The sequence below is a fragment of the Chamaea fasciata genome, unplaced genomic scaffold (assembly GCF_029207755.1).
Source record: "Chamaea fasciata isolate MVZ Bird 193981 ecotype frontalis unplaced genomic scaffold, bChaFas1.0.hap1 SCAF_5, whole genome shotgun sequence".
Lineage (NCBI taxonomy): Eukaryota > Metazoa > Chordata > Aves > Passeriformes > Sylviidae > Chamaea > Chamaea fasciata.
In genome coordinates this window covers 6,248,083-6,261,906 of record NW_027094090.1, presented here as the reverse complement: position 1 = coordinate 6,261,906, position 13,824 = coordinate 6,248,083, and the positions used below count along the sequence as shown (strand labels likewise).

Below are 13,824 nucleotides of genomic sequence, written 5' to 3'. Positions count from 1 at the left end.
TCCCATTTCAATTCCAGCTGAACCTTCAAACCTGTTATTTTCTGTAACTGTTCAAGGAAGACCAACAATTTACATCAAAAGATACCAACTCATTATTTTTAAGCCTTCAGGAACAAACTGGATAGAAACATATGCCAGGCAATAGCAAACAGGATTACTTGGTTTAAAACCTTATAGGAGTCCTAACAGTGTTTTTCTGCTTTCACTAAATAGAATACACAATCTAAAACATCTGAGTTGTTTCACACCACTAAGTTAAACATTAATATTTGGCCCTCAGCTTCCACTCCTCCCATAGATGTGAGGGAGGTGCTATAAGCACCTCTTGGCCCCATATGGTCTTGACAGCAAGATTTCCAGAGTTATGGATTTTAAGGTCAGAAATGACCATGAACTATCTCCCTCTGTAAACATGGACAAGAGGCACTTTCCTGCTGCTTGAAGCCTGAGAGCTTTCAGAGCTCCTAGAAAATCATCCCAGAGGAGATGAGATTCACTTGCCTTCATGGTTTACTCCAGTGGTTCATCAAGTTTGCTCCTGAAAACCTGCACCTCGACTTCAGCCTTTTGGGATACTGCATTTTCTCCCCTCAATATTTTTTTTAGGTTAAATGTTTCTTTAATTAAAAAAAAAAAAAAAAAAAAAAGATGGAAAATACTGAACTGAGCAAAATATGAAATGATCTGACAGAGCCACTGCTGCCTCACTTAGGTGCCATAAAAGAGAGGCAGCAATTGCTGGCAATGTCAGCAGAAACTTGAAAATCAGACAAACCCCTCAATCATCACAGGGGGCATCCAGCCAAGGAAAACACAAATATCAACGTCTTTCTTTATGTCTTAAGAACTTCCAAAATCAGAAGGGAAAAACTGATTAACTTGCATGATGCCTCAAGGTAAATGTCTAAACAGGGATGATCTGTTTTGTGATCCAACACGAGTGCTTTTGGCACCCATCTGATGAAAAGGCAGGATCTTTGACCAGAGGCAAACAGATCAGGAGCCCTCTGGTTCTTCCCAGCACCTCCCCTCTAGAGAGGGGCCCCTGCCAGGACCTGTCCTTACCACCAGCACCTTCTAACTGGTGGGAGCCAAGGCTGGCCTGAGGCACAGACCCCACGAGGGTCTGAGCACCCAAACACAGAGGAGAGCAGGGGGTGGATCAGCTCGTGGAGTGTGCCAGGCTGAGGCTGCACGTAGGGGAAGGCGTCGTGAAGGACGTGCGAGGACAGAGACGCCGCAGACGGCACGTAAGGGTTGGTGACTATGTGCGTGTGTTTGTGTGCACGTGGGTGTGTGAGAAAGAAAAGAGATGTGAGAAGGAGGACGAGGAGTGACTTCATTTCACAGCATGAACGAGCACGTACTGGTGTGTGGAAGAGCCATGGAGAGTGCCAGGAGCCCATCAAATGGCGTAAGAGGATGAAAGTGACACAGACGAACCAAAAATTACCACAGAGCCCCTGAGAAAAACAGAACCACCCATATGTTTTCTCTATACTGTATTTTAGGAAAGTACTGGAAACTCATTTGAAGTGTATTTGTCTTCCCACCCAGCTCTTACTATGTTATGGCTATATCCATGCAACTCCCTCTGTTATCCTTACTAAGCTTTAAGGAATCTACCACATCATTTTTAAGGACAACACCGGTGTTTTCATCGTTACTACATGTAAGCCTTTCTAAATACTAGAACTTCATCATAACTCTGCTATTAATTAGACCTAATTACAGATATCTTAGAAATGTGGGGTTGATCTAATTAGGCAAACCAAGTGATGGAACCTTCCTCTTTGACTACTGGATGACATGGTGTTTCCTATTATTTCTCGGATGTCAAAATCTAAGGTCTAAAATGTGTTAGACATAATATGCTTTAAATGTGGAGGGGGAAGAAAAGTCATATTTCTGTGATCACTCACCTTACCAAATTCCTGCTATTATGAAACTTCACATCTCTCAAGGGCTGGGGTAGAAATCCCCCTCTCCAGGCAGGCCCTCAATTCCCCTCTCAATCTGTCTTCCAGAAGAAACTGATAGAGCTACTGTAAGTGAATTAGTGGAAATTTAAAGAGAGAAAAGTCAGGTCTTCTTCTTTCATCAAGCACACCTGTCTTGACTTGTGACTCTAAATGACATTAGTTGAGGATCTGGCCCATTGCTATGCATTTATTTTATCTTTGATTCATTTTGCTTATTTTTTTCTAGCTACTTTTTCAGGATCTGTAATTTCACTGTCAATGGCTTGGCAGCAAACAGATCCAGTTCCAAGATGGGTCATTCAATGGACCTGTGCATATGGAGTGTGGTTCACTGTCCCACAGGGACTGGCAAGGCCCAAGAACAGATCAGGACCATAATGCATATTGTAATATAATAACATAAAAACTATACCAAGAATCAAGTATTATAAAATACATTGATTAGTATTACAAAATCTTTTGTTGACACTCTGGTACCTGAGAGGTTGCAGCCCCCAGAGATGATTGCACATGGTTTAATATCTGCATAAATACAGAACAGGCTAAATACAGGTTTGGGTACATGTGAGCCAACCATTGCTCTGCTGGTACTTCTTTAGGAAAACATTATTGTCCAACAGCACAGAGCGGAGCAAACAACACAGACCTCAGCCACCAAAGGAAACAATTCTTTTCGTGGAAAAGGGCTGCTTTCTTACATCTGGACATGACATCCAATTCAATTTCAGCATCAATGTGGCTGGACATGATTTACGGGGATGTGTAAATAATTTATTCCAGCTCTGGAAGGGAGAGCTGGGTACTCATTAGAGGTTCCTTGAAGCCCAAATGATGTAATGATTAACTGACTTAGGATCATTTTAATAATTCCAGCAAATTTCAACTCTCCCTTGTTAAAGCTCTGCAGAAGAGCTTTTGTTCAGATGAAAGGCTCTTTTCTGAGAACAAATCATTAATAAGGTGTACACATAGATTTAACATTCACAAATCAATGCACTTGAAATAAAATATGCTTTTAAAGTTTCTTTTTTACTTTCTTCCCTGATTTGGGGGTTTAGTGCTTTACTTTCTCTAGCCAATTTTACCCCAGGCAGTTAAGACAGCTGCATGAAAAAGGACTGTTTTTCTGTTAAAAGTGCTTTTAGCACTTTGGCATCCTGAAATGGAATGGCAGAGAAATGCAAAATGCAGCTACTACAATCCAGTACATTTCATGTGACATGCCAAGTTTTTCACTCCATGCTAGAGAAAAATCTATTAGACAGTGAGAACAAATGTTGGCTGTCCAACATGGTTCAGCATTACAGTGCAGGAGGGATCAAAGCAGATTTTAACCCTGCTCCTAAATAAAGCCAGAGGAAAACATTTTGGTACAAATACTTGAAAGTTATTTATACTTATATAGCTTAATTCCTATTTAAATACTTCCTTATCAATAATTGAGAATGTTTCCCGCCATTTGGGCTCCCAGACCCTGTGTATCTGCTGCTCAAGTCAGTGAACCGCCCTTCACTGCCTTCAGTGGAAATGGAACAGGCACTTTAATGATTTGCACAGCAATGGCCTACATTTTTTAGAAGCTTCACATCCTGGTAAGTCACACCAGACCTGGTAAGAGCTGCAGGTGCTGCACTGGTGGGTGGCCAAGGACACAACCAAAACTCAGATTCAAATCTTCTAATTATCAGCCTGCCCTTGGAAGCTAAGGAATGCACAACCAGAAGGCAACCCACGTGTAGGCTGTAAAACACACATATATCCATAACTAAATATAGCTATATCTGGAAAAAAAAACAGGTCTATTTTCTTTATATGGGCCCAGGTTCACAATCCAATTATTTTGATTTTCTAAAACTTTTTAGATTGACTGTTAAGTTTAAAAAGTTCACAGCTTCCACTCCCATTATAAAGGACTTACCAAACTGTGAGGGTCAGACAATGGTTAATAGTTTGAGACACTAATTGGCCATATAGAATGAATTTCATTTACAACAGCCATGCTAATATGCATAAATATTAATTCTGAACAGCTTTACCTTCCTTGGGACCTACACCACTCTCATTAACTACAGTGGGATCCAGATCAAGGCCACAGCATTAATTCTTCCTGAACTTCTTCAGCAGCACAAATTAACCCTCTTAGGTGGCTTCAATGCCACAACCACAAGGATGACAGAGAGCTGTACAGTGGGAACCCCAGTGAATTGTCCTGCTGCTCCAGCAAACCTCAGAGCATTAAAACTTTCCTCCCCAACACCCCTTTGCTCAGGAAGGGAACTGCACCCCTAAGGTGACAAAGCAGGGCACGTTTCTCCCAGCATTAAATTCTCACAGCAAAAACTCAATGAAGGTGACAAGAATACATCACAACACTTGGCTCTTACATTGCATTTTGCTTCTTCAGAGACCTGGTCAGACATTAATTTGATTTCCTAAGTCAGTGTTTTCCTGAGGGCTGTGCTATCAAGCCCATCACGGCGGAGCTGCTGACCCTCCTCCATGTTAAACCACCAGCCTGGTTCCTACTCACAACCTGTTTATAGCAAACCAGCGAGCCCACGAACCAGAAATACTCTGTTTATAGGGAGCCCTCCCTTGGAAGCAGAAAGAAACTCAAATATTACAGTCAAAACTTGTTCAACTGTGTTTTGGAAGTGGTACGGAGCGTAGGAAAAGCACTACTCGGCATTAACAACGCTTCGTTTTGAGACACGCTTGAAGTTTCAATTAAAGCGGTGGGGACACAGCTACGAGGAGCGCTCGCAATCCAACACAACTCTAATTGCAACGTATACACACACAGCAACCCGTGCGCTGGCTCCTTCAGCACTCCCGGCTCCCTACCTTTACAATATCCTGAGTACGAAGATTAGTTATAACAAAAATAAAAGTCTTAGCTCAGCCAAAAAGGCACCAGCCTGTACCCCGCTCCCTTGCACCATCTGTGCGTGTTTTTTCTCAGCCTTCAAAAAAAAAAAAAAAAACCTCACAAAAAAAACCCAACACTAACGTTTTACTAATCTTTATGCCCCGCCACTATAAATAAAACAAATAAAGCCCAACAACAGTTAAGCATCGTAGCTAAAACGCATCCAATCCACTCCGATTATTTCTGCTCGTCTGTCCACGAATTGCTGCAGCCATCGGCTTTAGGGGAAGCGTGCAAGTCAGACCGCATTTATTTACAGTTGCACTATCGAGATAAGACCTTCTCCTGTCTCCTCATTCTATGAATATTTTAAAGCACTTGGGGGTTTTTCCTTATTATCGCTTTTTTGGGGGTTATAGGGGGAGGGTGAGGGGTGATGCTAGCCCAGCTCCTGCCCCACAATTCTGTTTTCCTCCGTGTTCGCAGGTCGCTCTGACTTCTTGCTCGGATGGATGCGCGGGGCGCGGAGCAGCACCCGCGGGTACGCAAATGCCCGCGCAGAGACCCGCACCCACCCGCGGGAAGGGACCGCGCATCCCCGGGGGGAGAGACAGCGCCCGCGCCCGGCCCCGCAGCCAAACCCCGGCACCTACGTCCCCAGCGTCTCCTTGAACTCAAAGATCTTCTTGATGTCCTCCGCCTGCTTCTTCCAGGAGCCGCCGCCGTCCCCGTTCTCCCGGGCCATGGCCGCGCCGCGCAGCCCCGCGGATGCCGCGCCGCCGGCTCCGAGCCCTCGGGCGGCTTTTGCTTTCTTTTCTGCCGCGGCGGCAGCGGCTGCTGCTGTTTCTTCTTCTTCTTTTTCCTCCTCCTCCGCCTCCTTCTTCTCCCCTTCCTCCTCCTCCTCCTCACACTTCCTGCCCGCCGCCGCTTTTATTTCCTCCGCGCTCCGGCGGGCTCCGCGAGTGTCACTTTTCCTGGGCTATTTCCTCCCAAGTTTCTCTTCCCCCCCACCCCCCCCTCTTCCCTCCCCTCCTCTCCCCTCCTCCGCGCCCCCCCCGGGAGCCGCTGGCGGGGCTGCCCCGTCCCTCGGTGCTCCCGCGCCTAGCGCAGCAGCTGCGCGCACCCGCGTCCCGGGGTCACTTTGCTCCCTGACTGACCCACCCGGCCGAAAAGTCCCTCTTTTTCTGCTTGTTTGTTTTTCTTTTCTTTTCTTTCTTTCTTTTTTGCTTCTTTGGTTTTTGGGTTTGGTTTTTTGGTTGTTTTCTCTTTTTTTGGAGGGAGGTCACTGTTTCTCTTCCCCCACCCCCGTGCGGGGCCCCATGGGATGCTCAGCCTGCCGGGCGCGGTGCGGTGCGGAGCGGCCCCGCGGGCGCAGCAGCTGCGCGTGGTTGTTATGGCAATGGGAGGAGGAGGAGGAGGAGGAAGAGGAGAAAGCGGAGGAGGAGGAGGAAGAAGGAGGAGGCAGCCCCGCCGTTGCTCTGCTGCCTGGCGCTGCCCCTCCTGACTGAATGAAGATAATTCGCATTGCACCAAAACCACGCACGTCAAACGGGAGGGGAGGGAAAGCAGCGAGGGGAAAAAAAAATAAAAAGGGAAAGCCAGGAGGAAAAAAAAGAAAGGGAGGGGAAAAGAAAAAAAAAAAAAAAAAAAAAAGGAACATTAAAAAGGCACACCACAAGCGGCCGTGCTGCCTGGACGGACTTTGCGCGGGGCTGCGCCGGGATGCGCGGGGGTGGCGGTGCCCACCTGCCTCGCACACGCACACGCAGTCCCGGGATGCAAAAACTCGTCCCTCAGCAAGGACCACCCGAACCCAGCACAGCCCTCGAAGCACGGGCAGCTGAGAGGGCTCGGGGAGCCCGGGGGTGGCACCGCGCAGCCCCGGCCGGGGGTCCGGCCCTGGACCCGCGCCCACCCCGCCGGCACCGCCGTCCGAGCCCGGCACGGCTCCGGCCTCTCACACCGTCACACACACGCGTCCCTCGGATTATTGCTAAAAGAAGCTTTTTCTCAGCGACACTGAGACCTCTAGCGTCGTCACATCGGGCATGGGCTGAGCTCTGATGCGAGGTGACAGGCAGAATTCGTCAGACATCAGAGAAAATTATAGTCTGCACTAACTGAGACGTGTTTTTAGTTCTTAGAATATGTTCTTTAGAATATGTACGGCACTAAAAAAGTGCAATTCTTTTGGGACACCCAAGTTAGGTGACCGAATGAGCGGCTTTGCTATTGGCAGTACAGGCGCTTTGGTGTCTCAGGGCCAGCCCCAAACCTGACCAGCTCCAAACCTGATCATCAAATCAGGACTGAAAATAAATCAAAATACAAGGAGGTAAATAACATTGACTTTAAAACAAATGTGACTGTACGCACTTTACTATTTAACATGTATTGTGTCTTTTAACAGACTCCTTAAAATTCTATTTGGGGAGCTGATTTTCCATATTTCTTATAATTTATGAGCAGAATTTGCACAGTGTCAGCCTATGAGGCTTTCCCTGGGTCTGGGGTAAGATGTGCCTCTCATCTCAAAGGGGCTGTGGCCGAGGTGGACATTAGTAGGTGCGTTAAAGTGTAAACCTTGAGTGCAGGTTGGGGTGTTTGGTCAATGCTACCCTCTGCTGGGCAGAGCCACTCGGCTTTGGGTGTGCCAGCTCCTGGGGTTTATTACTGCACCTCTCTGATGCCTTGGTGACTATCCAGCCTCATGGACTGCCCAAACATCTTGGGATTTCCTACGATGGATGTCCGTGTGCTGTCACAGCAGGAACTTTGGGACCGATTTCCTTCTGCTCCTGACTTACTTCCATCTTCTCACTACCCTCAGGATTTACAGTCTACTTCATGGGAGTGTCACCAGGAGTCCCCAGGCAGCCTCACAACCCCACTGTGTACCTGGGAAATGAAAGATGTGACTGACCTAAAAATATGCACCTGACTACCAAATCCACGTTGCCCTTCAAACAGCACCACTGTGACATTTTCTCTCTCTTTCACGTGTAAATCATATGGTATTAGAAATGCCATGCTCCTGCCTTCAGGAGAAGATTGAAAGAGTGTGAAGCCAGGAAGGGCAAGTGTGATGGTCTGCCCTGACCTCCAGCTTGGTGGAGGCCAAAGAGTTTCACCCATCCAGAAGATGAGCATTGTAACTTTCCTTGCGGCTACGGCATCCCAAAAATCATCCACCACTTTTATTTATGACACCATATTGGTCCCTGTGGCATCACATTAAAATCTCACTGCACAGTGTCATCCACTTCTAAATTTCGGCTTTCAGCAAGCAAAATTTTACTTAAAATTGCTCAAATCCTTGCCAATGCTGCAATTTCTCAGCATCAAAATTGGATAAAATCTAAATTCTATTTTCCTTATTTATACTATACCTTTAGTGTCCAATTAATGTGCTTTTATTTTTTTTTTTTTGTGATGAAATAGCTCACATTTGAAGTAACTGATAACCTAGAAGTCTCTGAGGCCATTACAGTTTTAATGAGAAGTGTAGGAGATGCTTCTGTTAGTCAGGGACCACTGGCACAATAGACCATAAAAGCCCCTTCAAAGTCATTACAGTCTGTCATGTCAGCCTGAATTTAGGGAGTCTGTAATCTTGCTTGACTGACAGGCTCCTGCAGAGGTATTGTAGCTATTTGAAGAACAGGTATTTCTAAAGAATTAAAATCTTACGTGGAAAGTTCTCTCTGGAGTGGCTTCGAGGAGCAGCGTGTGCTGCAGCTGCGGGGATCTGCACGGCTGCATTCAGTGTTTAATTACACACAACCCAATCACAAGACCAGTAACAGAGCAGTGAAATGAAATGCACAGAAATGCCAGCGTTAAGACTGACAGTAAAACATCAACTCAAGCCCTTTTAGTGGCTGCAGAGGCCATCTCTCATTACCTGGGCATGCTCTGCAGCTCTGCCAAGGGTTGTATCAGAAAATGGCTAATGAGCAGACGTGGCTGATGTGTGTTTGAGACAGCTCCACAAGCTGCACATGTACCCAACCACTCCATGCAGCAAAACACCAAACCCTTGCACTGCAGATGGACACGTTCCAACTGTTTTTTAAGGCCTTCTCTGGAAATACTGTAAATTTAGGGGAGAAATTCAAGATCGACTTCTATATGAGGCATTTTATTTCAAGATAAAGTGATAGGATTTTTGGAGGAGTATTTGGAACTGTATTTTTACTACTTGGTATTTCTAACTGATGTTGGGGTAGGTCATGTATGGCGTGGCTGTGCTTGGCCACGATCACTGCTGACCCTTAATATAGGCACTGTGCAAATCAGTTTATCGTGAGCATAAATAAAGGAGTCATCTCTGTTTTTCAAGCTTTTCCACAGCCAACCTGGTTTTCCTGTGCTTAAATACCATAATATCAGACCTCTTTCCCAGCGTCATTTCTGAGTCATACAGTATCATCTTCCTTTCCAATTACAAATCAGCACTATTGATGCTTTTCTGCAAGAACATCAGAAACATGACTGTGGCTCAGCTGCTGAGGACCAAGCCCAGGAGAGGAGCACCCACACGTCCATGGCCGTGTTTAGGGTTAAAACCTCATGTTCAATCTCCAGAGCAGCATCAGTGTAAAGCAAACAGGACTGAAGCCCACAGCTGTTCTTTGCTGCCTTCCCTACCACGTAGCAACCTCAGATAGTGGCGTTTCTGCTTATGACAGAAAAAATTTGGGCCAATCCCACTGAGAAGGTGGATTTTTGGTGTCACACACGCATAGGAGGAGCCAGGTTTTAGTGCTGGTCTGCTCCCACAGGCAGTGATAGCAAAGCTGTCGTACACGAGTGTAGACCTTGGCAAGAAACTCAAAGCAAAATGACATCTTGGATGCTTCATAGCCTCTGAGACAAGCCTGAGATGAAGTAAAATCCTGGGGCAAGGCATCTTCAAATTTAGCGGCACAGGTTTTAATTTTTTCAGGTGCCAGGTCTGACTAGCCCGGTAATAATTCCATCCAAACTCACGGCCTTTCTTGGCATTTCCAATGATGGCAATGCTGCAGCTCCAGTCTCTGCCCCATTTGGAAATTTGAAGGAAATCCTCTTGGGTATTATGCTTAGTCATGAGAAAATAAAATTATGACAAGACTTGCTTGCATAAGAGAGAGAGAGAGAGACAAAATGGCTTCTCTTAAACAACATTTTCAAATGTTTATTTAATGAAAAAATGTCTAATTTAAAAAAAAAAAAAAAAAAAGACTCACTGCTATTTCTTTAATTGGATAGTAATTTTAAAAACTCCAGTTGGAAAGGTACACTTTCATGTGGAAGCACAGTTTTTGGATTTTCACCATAGGTGAAACTAGTGGTTATGATTGGGTTTTAATGCTTACCAGATCAGTTTTGACACCACAAGTTCGGTGCAGAAAATTATAAACTTGGCTCTGAGAATGTCCACAACAGAAGGCTGAACCTGCTGCTGCTGATGCCAACAGGAGTGCTCCTTTGAGCTAATTTAAGACTTCTCAGTGATTTTAGGGGACTTTAACTTGTTCTGTACATCAAGAGGATGCATGTGAAGAAAGGAACACAAATCCATGCCAAACAAGAGACTTCTGCCTGTCTTAGGTACATGGTTGTTTGTGGGTTTTTAGGGTTAAATATAATCAATGTCCTTCCACCACCTCTAAGCACATTAAAGCCTTAGATCAGTTTAAGCCCTCTAAGATGACCTAAGGCCCTTACTCAGATAGGTAAAACACTGTCCTAAAACATCCAAAGCAAGGGAGAGGAAGTGGTAAATGGTTGCTGCCATTGCTGCTTTTCTCAGAGGGAGGAGGGAGCTTAAATTTCTGTCAGGTTTTTAACCATTTTTGTAAAGAGGAATGAACAAGAGCTGATGTAGATGTGAATCCTCAACCTGCAATTAATTGCCTGAAGACCATCTGGTGCTTGGTTAAGCTCCCATGTGTTTATATTACTTGTGAGGTTTACAGATGCCAGCCAATCTCTTTAAGTTGCTCGTCTTCCCTGGTTTTATTCTCATCAGAATAAACCTCAGAAGTTAGAGGACAACAGTTTTGACAACATGAGGCTGCTTGTTTCACTTTGGAAAAATTGCAATATAAGAGAATAATAACCGGGCTAAATACATCACTTAGAGGCTGCTGTGCCATGTGTACATTGCAATAAATCTTTAAACCCAGGGTCGTAAATCACGGTCATATAAAAGTGTAGTGGGAGGAAAAAAAATCCTATCACTGCTGAAGCAGGAGAGAGAGAGGAGTAACAAGGAGATGTAGATGGATTTGGGCAGTGGGAGACCTGGCAGGACACAGACAGGGAGCAGGGAATAGATGGGCAGGACAGAGGGAGGAGGGACAGGAGACGTTCCCACGGACAAAAGTTAGAAAGGGCAAAACCACACACCCCACTCAGGTCCTGATGTTGAGCTCTGGGGTCCCAAATGTGGATGTTTCCCTGGTGCCAAGCACCCCGTGTGAAATCACTGGGTATATCATAACCTTAGAGAGCTGCCTAGCCAACACAAACCCTGCTCACACACCTCCTCTCTCAGTCCCTGGGCTGTGAAGTTGGTGGTTTGGCTCAGGATCCAACAGGCTGCACCCCACCAATGAGATAAGTACTGGTAAAAATCAGAACTGGATCTTTCTCTAGTTAATTTGGCAGAATTGGCCTTGCACACTTGGGTTTTGAGGGGAATACTTTGGGACCTTACATCTCAAAAATTTATATTGAAAGAATATTGGGTGATGAAGTAATGACGGAAAAGCTGCAAAAATATCAGAAAAACAAGGTTCCCAAAGACTTCCAATTTGACACTGTAAAATTATTTAAATTGGAAAATATTTTTAAGATCATCGAGTCCCAGTACTCTCAAGGCCACCACTAATTTTCCTGAATGCTACATCTACTTGTCTTTTAAATACCTCCAGGACTGGTGACTCAGCCACTTCCCTGGGCAGCCTGTTCCAGTGCTTGACAACCCTTCTAGGAAAGAATTTTTTTCTAATATCCAATCTAAACCTCCCCTGGCACAAATTGAGGCCACTTCCTCTTGTCCTGTCCCATGTTACTTGGGGGAAGAGACAAACCCCCACTTGGCTACCACCTCCTGTCAGGGAGTTGTAGAGGGCAATAAGGTCTTCCCTGAGCCTCCTTTTCTCCAGGATAAACACCCCCTCAGCTGCTCCTCATCAGATTTATGCTCCAGACCCTTTCCCAGCTCCATTCCCTTCTCTGGACACACTCCAGCCCCTCAGTGTCTTTCTTGTCATAAGGAGCCCAAAACTGACCCCATAATTTGAGGTATGACCTCACCAGTGCTGAGTACAGGGAGACAATCACTGCCTTGATCCTGCTGACCACGCTATTGCTGGTACAGGCCAGGATGCCATTGGGCTTCTTGGCCACCTGGGCACACACTGATGGCCAATAAAGGTTTGATTGGGTTTTGTTTGTTTTTTCCCCCCCAGAATTTCTCCCTTGCTCTGAACAGTTCAGCACAGGAAATTCATCTGCACAGCAAAGGAGCTGCCCAAAAAGTTCTCCTTCCTATTCCTGCTGCCTCACACAGGGCAGTCAGGATGGATCTGCCCCGGGAGACAGGAACAAGCCAGCGGGAGCTGTGCTTCAGGCACACCAAGCGCAGCAAAACGCCGAGTGCTGGGGAAGATCAGATCCTCGGTGCTGCAAAGCGAGCACCCAAAATTAGCAAGCTCGTTTGATCATTTTGGCCTTAATCTCTGTGTGGTTCAGTTCCCCAGCTGGTGATATGGCAGGAGCGCTGTGCAGATAAAGGCATTAATATTGATCAGGCGCCGGGGCTTCGCACAGGCGCTCACAAGGAAATTAATGTTGAATGCAGCGTGCTGTTTGAGCAGCATGTGCTAATGTGGCCTGGAGCAGTCTGCCAGATTAAAATAACCCCGAATGATAGGTGATCAGATAATTAAAGGATGCCTCCTCACATTTGATGTGCAGAAAGGCCTACATTGTGGCTGTGCAGGCTGTTAATTCTGGTGTTTCCTGGCTCCCGATAGTTTGACTTTACAACCTGACTGTCTTCTACAAGTGGGGTTAATAGCCCATGCCCTCAGGAAGGGAGGATTATCTGACCACACCTCTCTCTGCACCATCTCTGTGCATGTGCCTGTTGGTCTACTCCACTCCCAACTAATTTTGACTTTTGTACCCGTTCCCATCACAGACCAGCCCAAAAAGAGGAGTCTGCTGAAAATGAGAAGTCTACTGAAAATGAAAAGTTAGAGTAGAGAGAATAGATCCAGTTATTCCTCCCTGGACCCCTGGGCACGTTCCCTTGGGCATCAGGGAGCCCTGGAGAGGCTGCAAGCACAGAAGAGGACTCAAGTGTGTAGGATGTGGGGCTCGGCCGGTATAGCTGCCCACTGCACTGTTCTCTGTCCAATGGATTATCTGTCAGGGAACTTGGCTTGTGAACCTCAAAATAGTACTCAGAGGCCACATACTGCTGCCTGTGAAGCACTCAGTAGTCAGTTATGCTGATTGGAACCATGGAAGAGCCTCTCTTCCCTCTCCAGCCTGTCCCATGCTTGCACTGGGTCCACATTTGCTCTGAGGATGCACCACACCTCCTTAGCTTTGTGTGATTTCACTGTCAGAGCTGTAAATGCACTATGAGATCTCATCTTCCTGGGCCTGATGTGTTTTTCTGAGCCGTGTGAATGTTGCAACAACACAACTCACTTCCAGGGGTCACAGGCCAGACTCATCCCATCCAAAGGAGGTGACTTATTCTGGATGTCACCTCCACTTGCACTGAGAAGAAATGTCAATAGCCTCCAGCACCATCTCACCACACCAATGGAGTCAAATAATAAAATTGGAGGGAAAAAAAATTAAATGACAGAGGCAGGGGAAGAAGATATGGAAAACCATTCACTTGCCTGCGAAGTAATCACTTTTTTCATTTAAGCAGAACACTCAGCTATCTTTTATATTGTT

At 45.9% G+C, this 13,824-nt stretch overlaps 1 protein-coding gene across 3 annotated transcripts in view; it reads right to left on the bottom strand.

The window, feature by feature from the left end:
• CAMK1D (calcium/calmodulin dependent protein kinase ID) overlaps positions 1-5,869 on the bottom strand; it is a 209,463-nt gene extending 203,594 nt beyond the window's left edge. For 2 of the 3 annotated variants that reach the window (XM_066182722.1, XM_066182723.1), the window contains exon 1: positions 5,505-5,868. In XM_066182722.1, coding sequence (XP_066038819.1) covers positions 5,505-5,596 — 92 coding nt within the window. In that variant the 5' untranslated portion in view covers positions 5,597-5,868. Of the gene's footprint in view, positions 1-5,504 lie in introns of all 3 variants that reach the window. The other variant, XM_066182724.1, reaches the window with a different exon arrangement.
• Between the last annotated feature and the right edge of the window lie 7,955 nt (positions 5,870-13,824).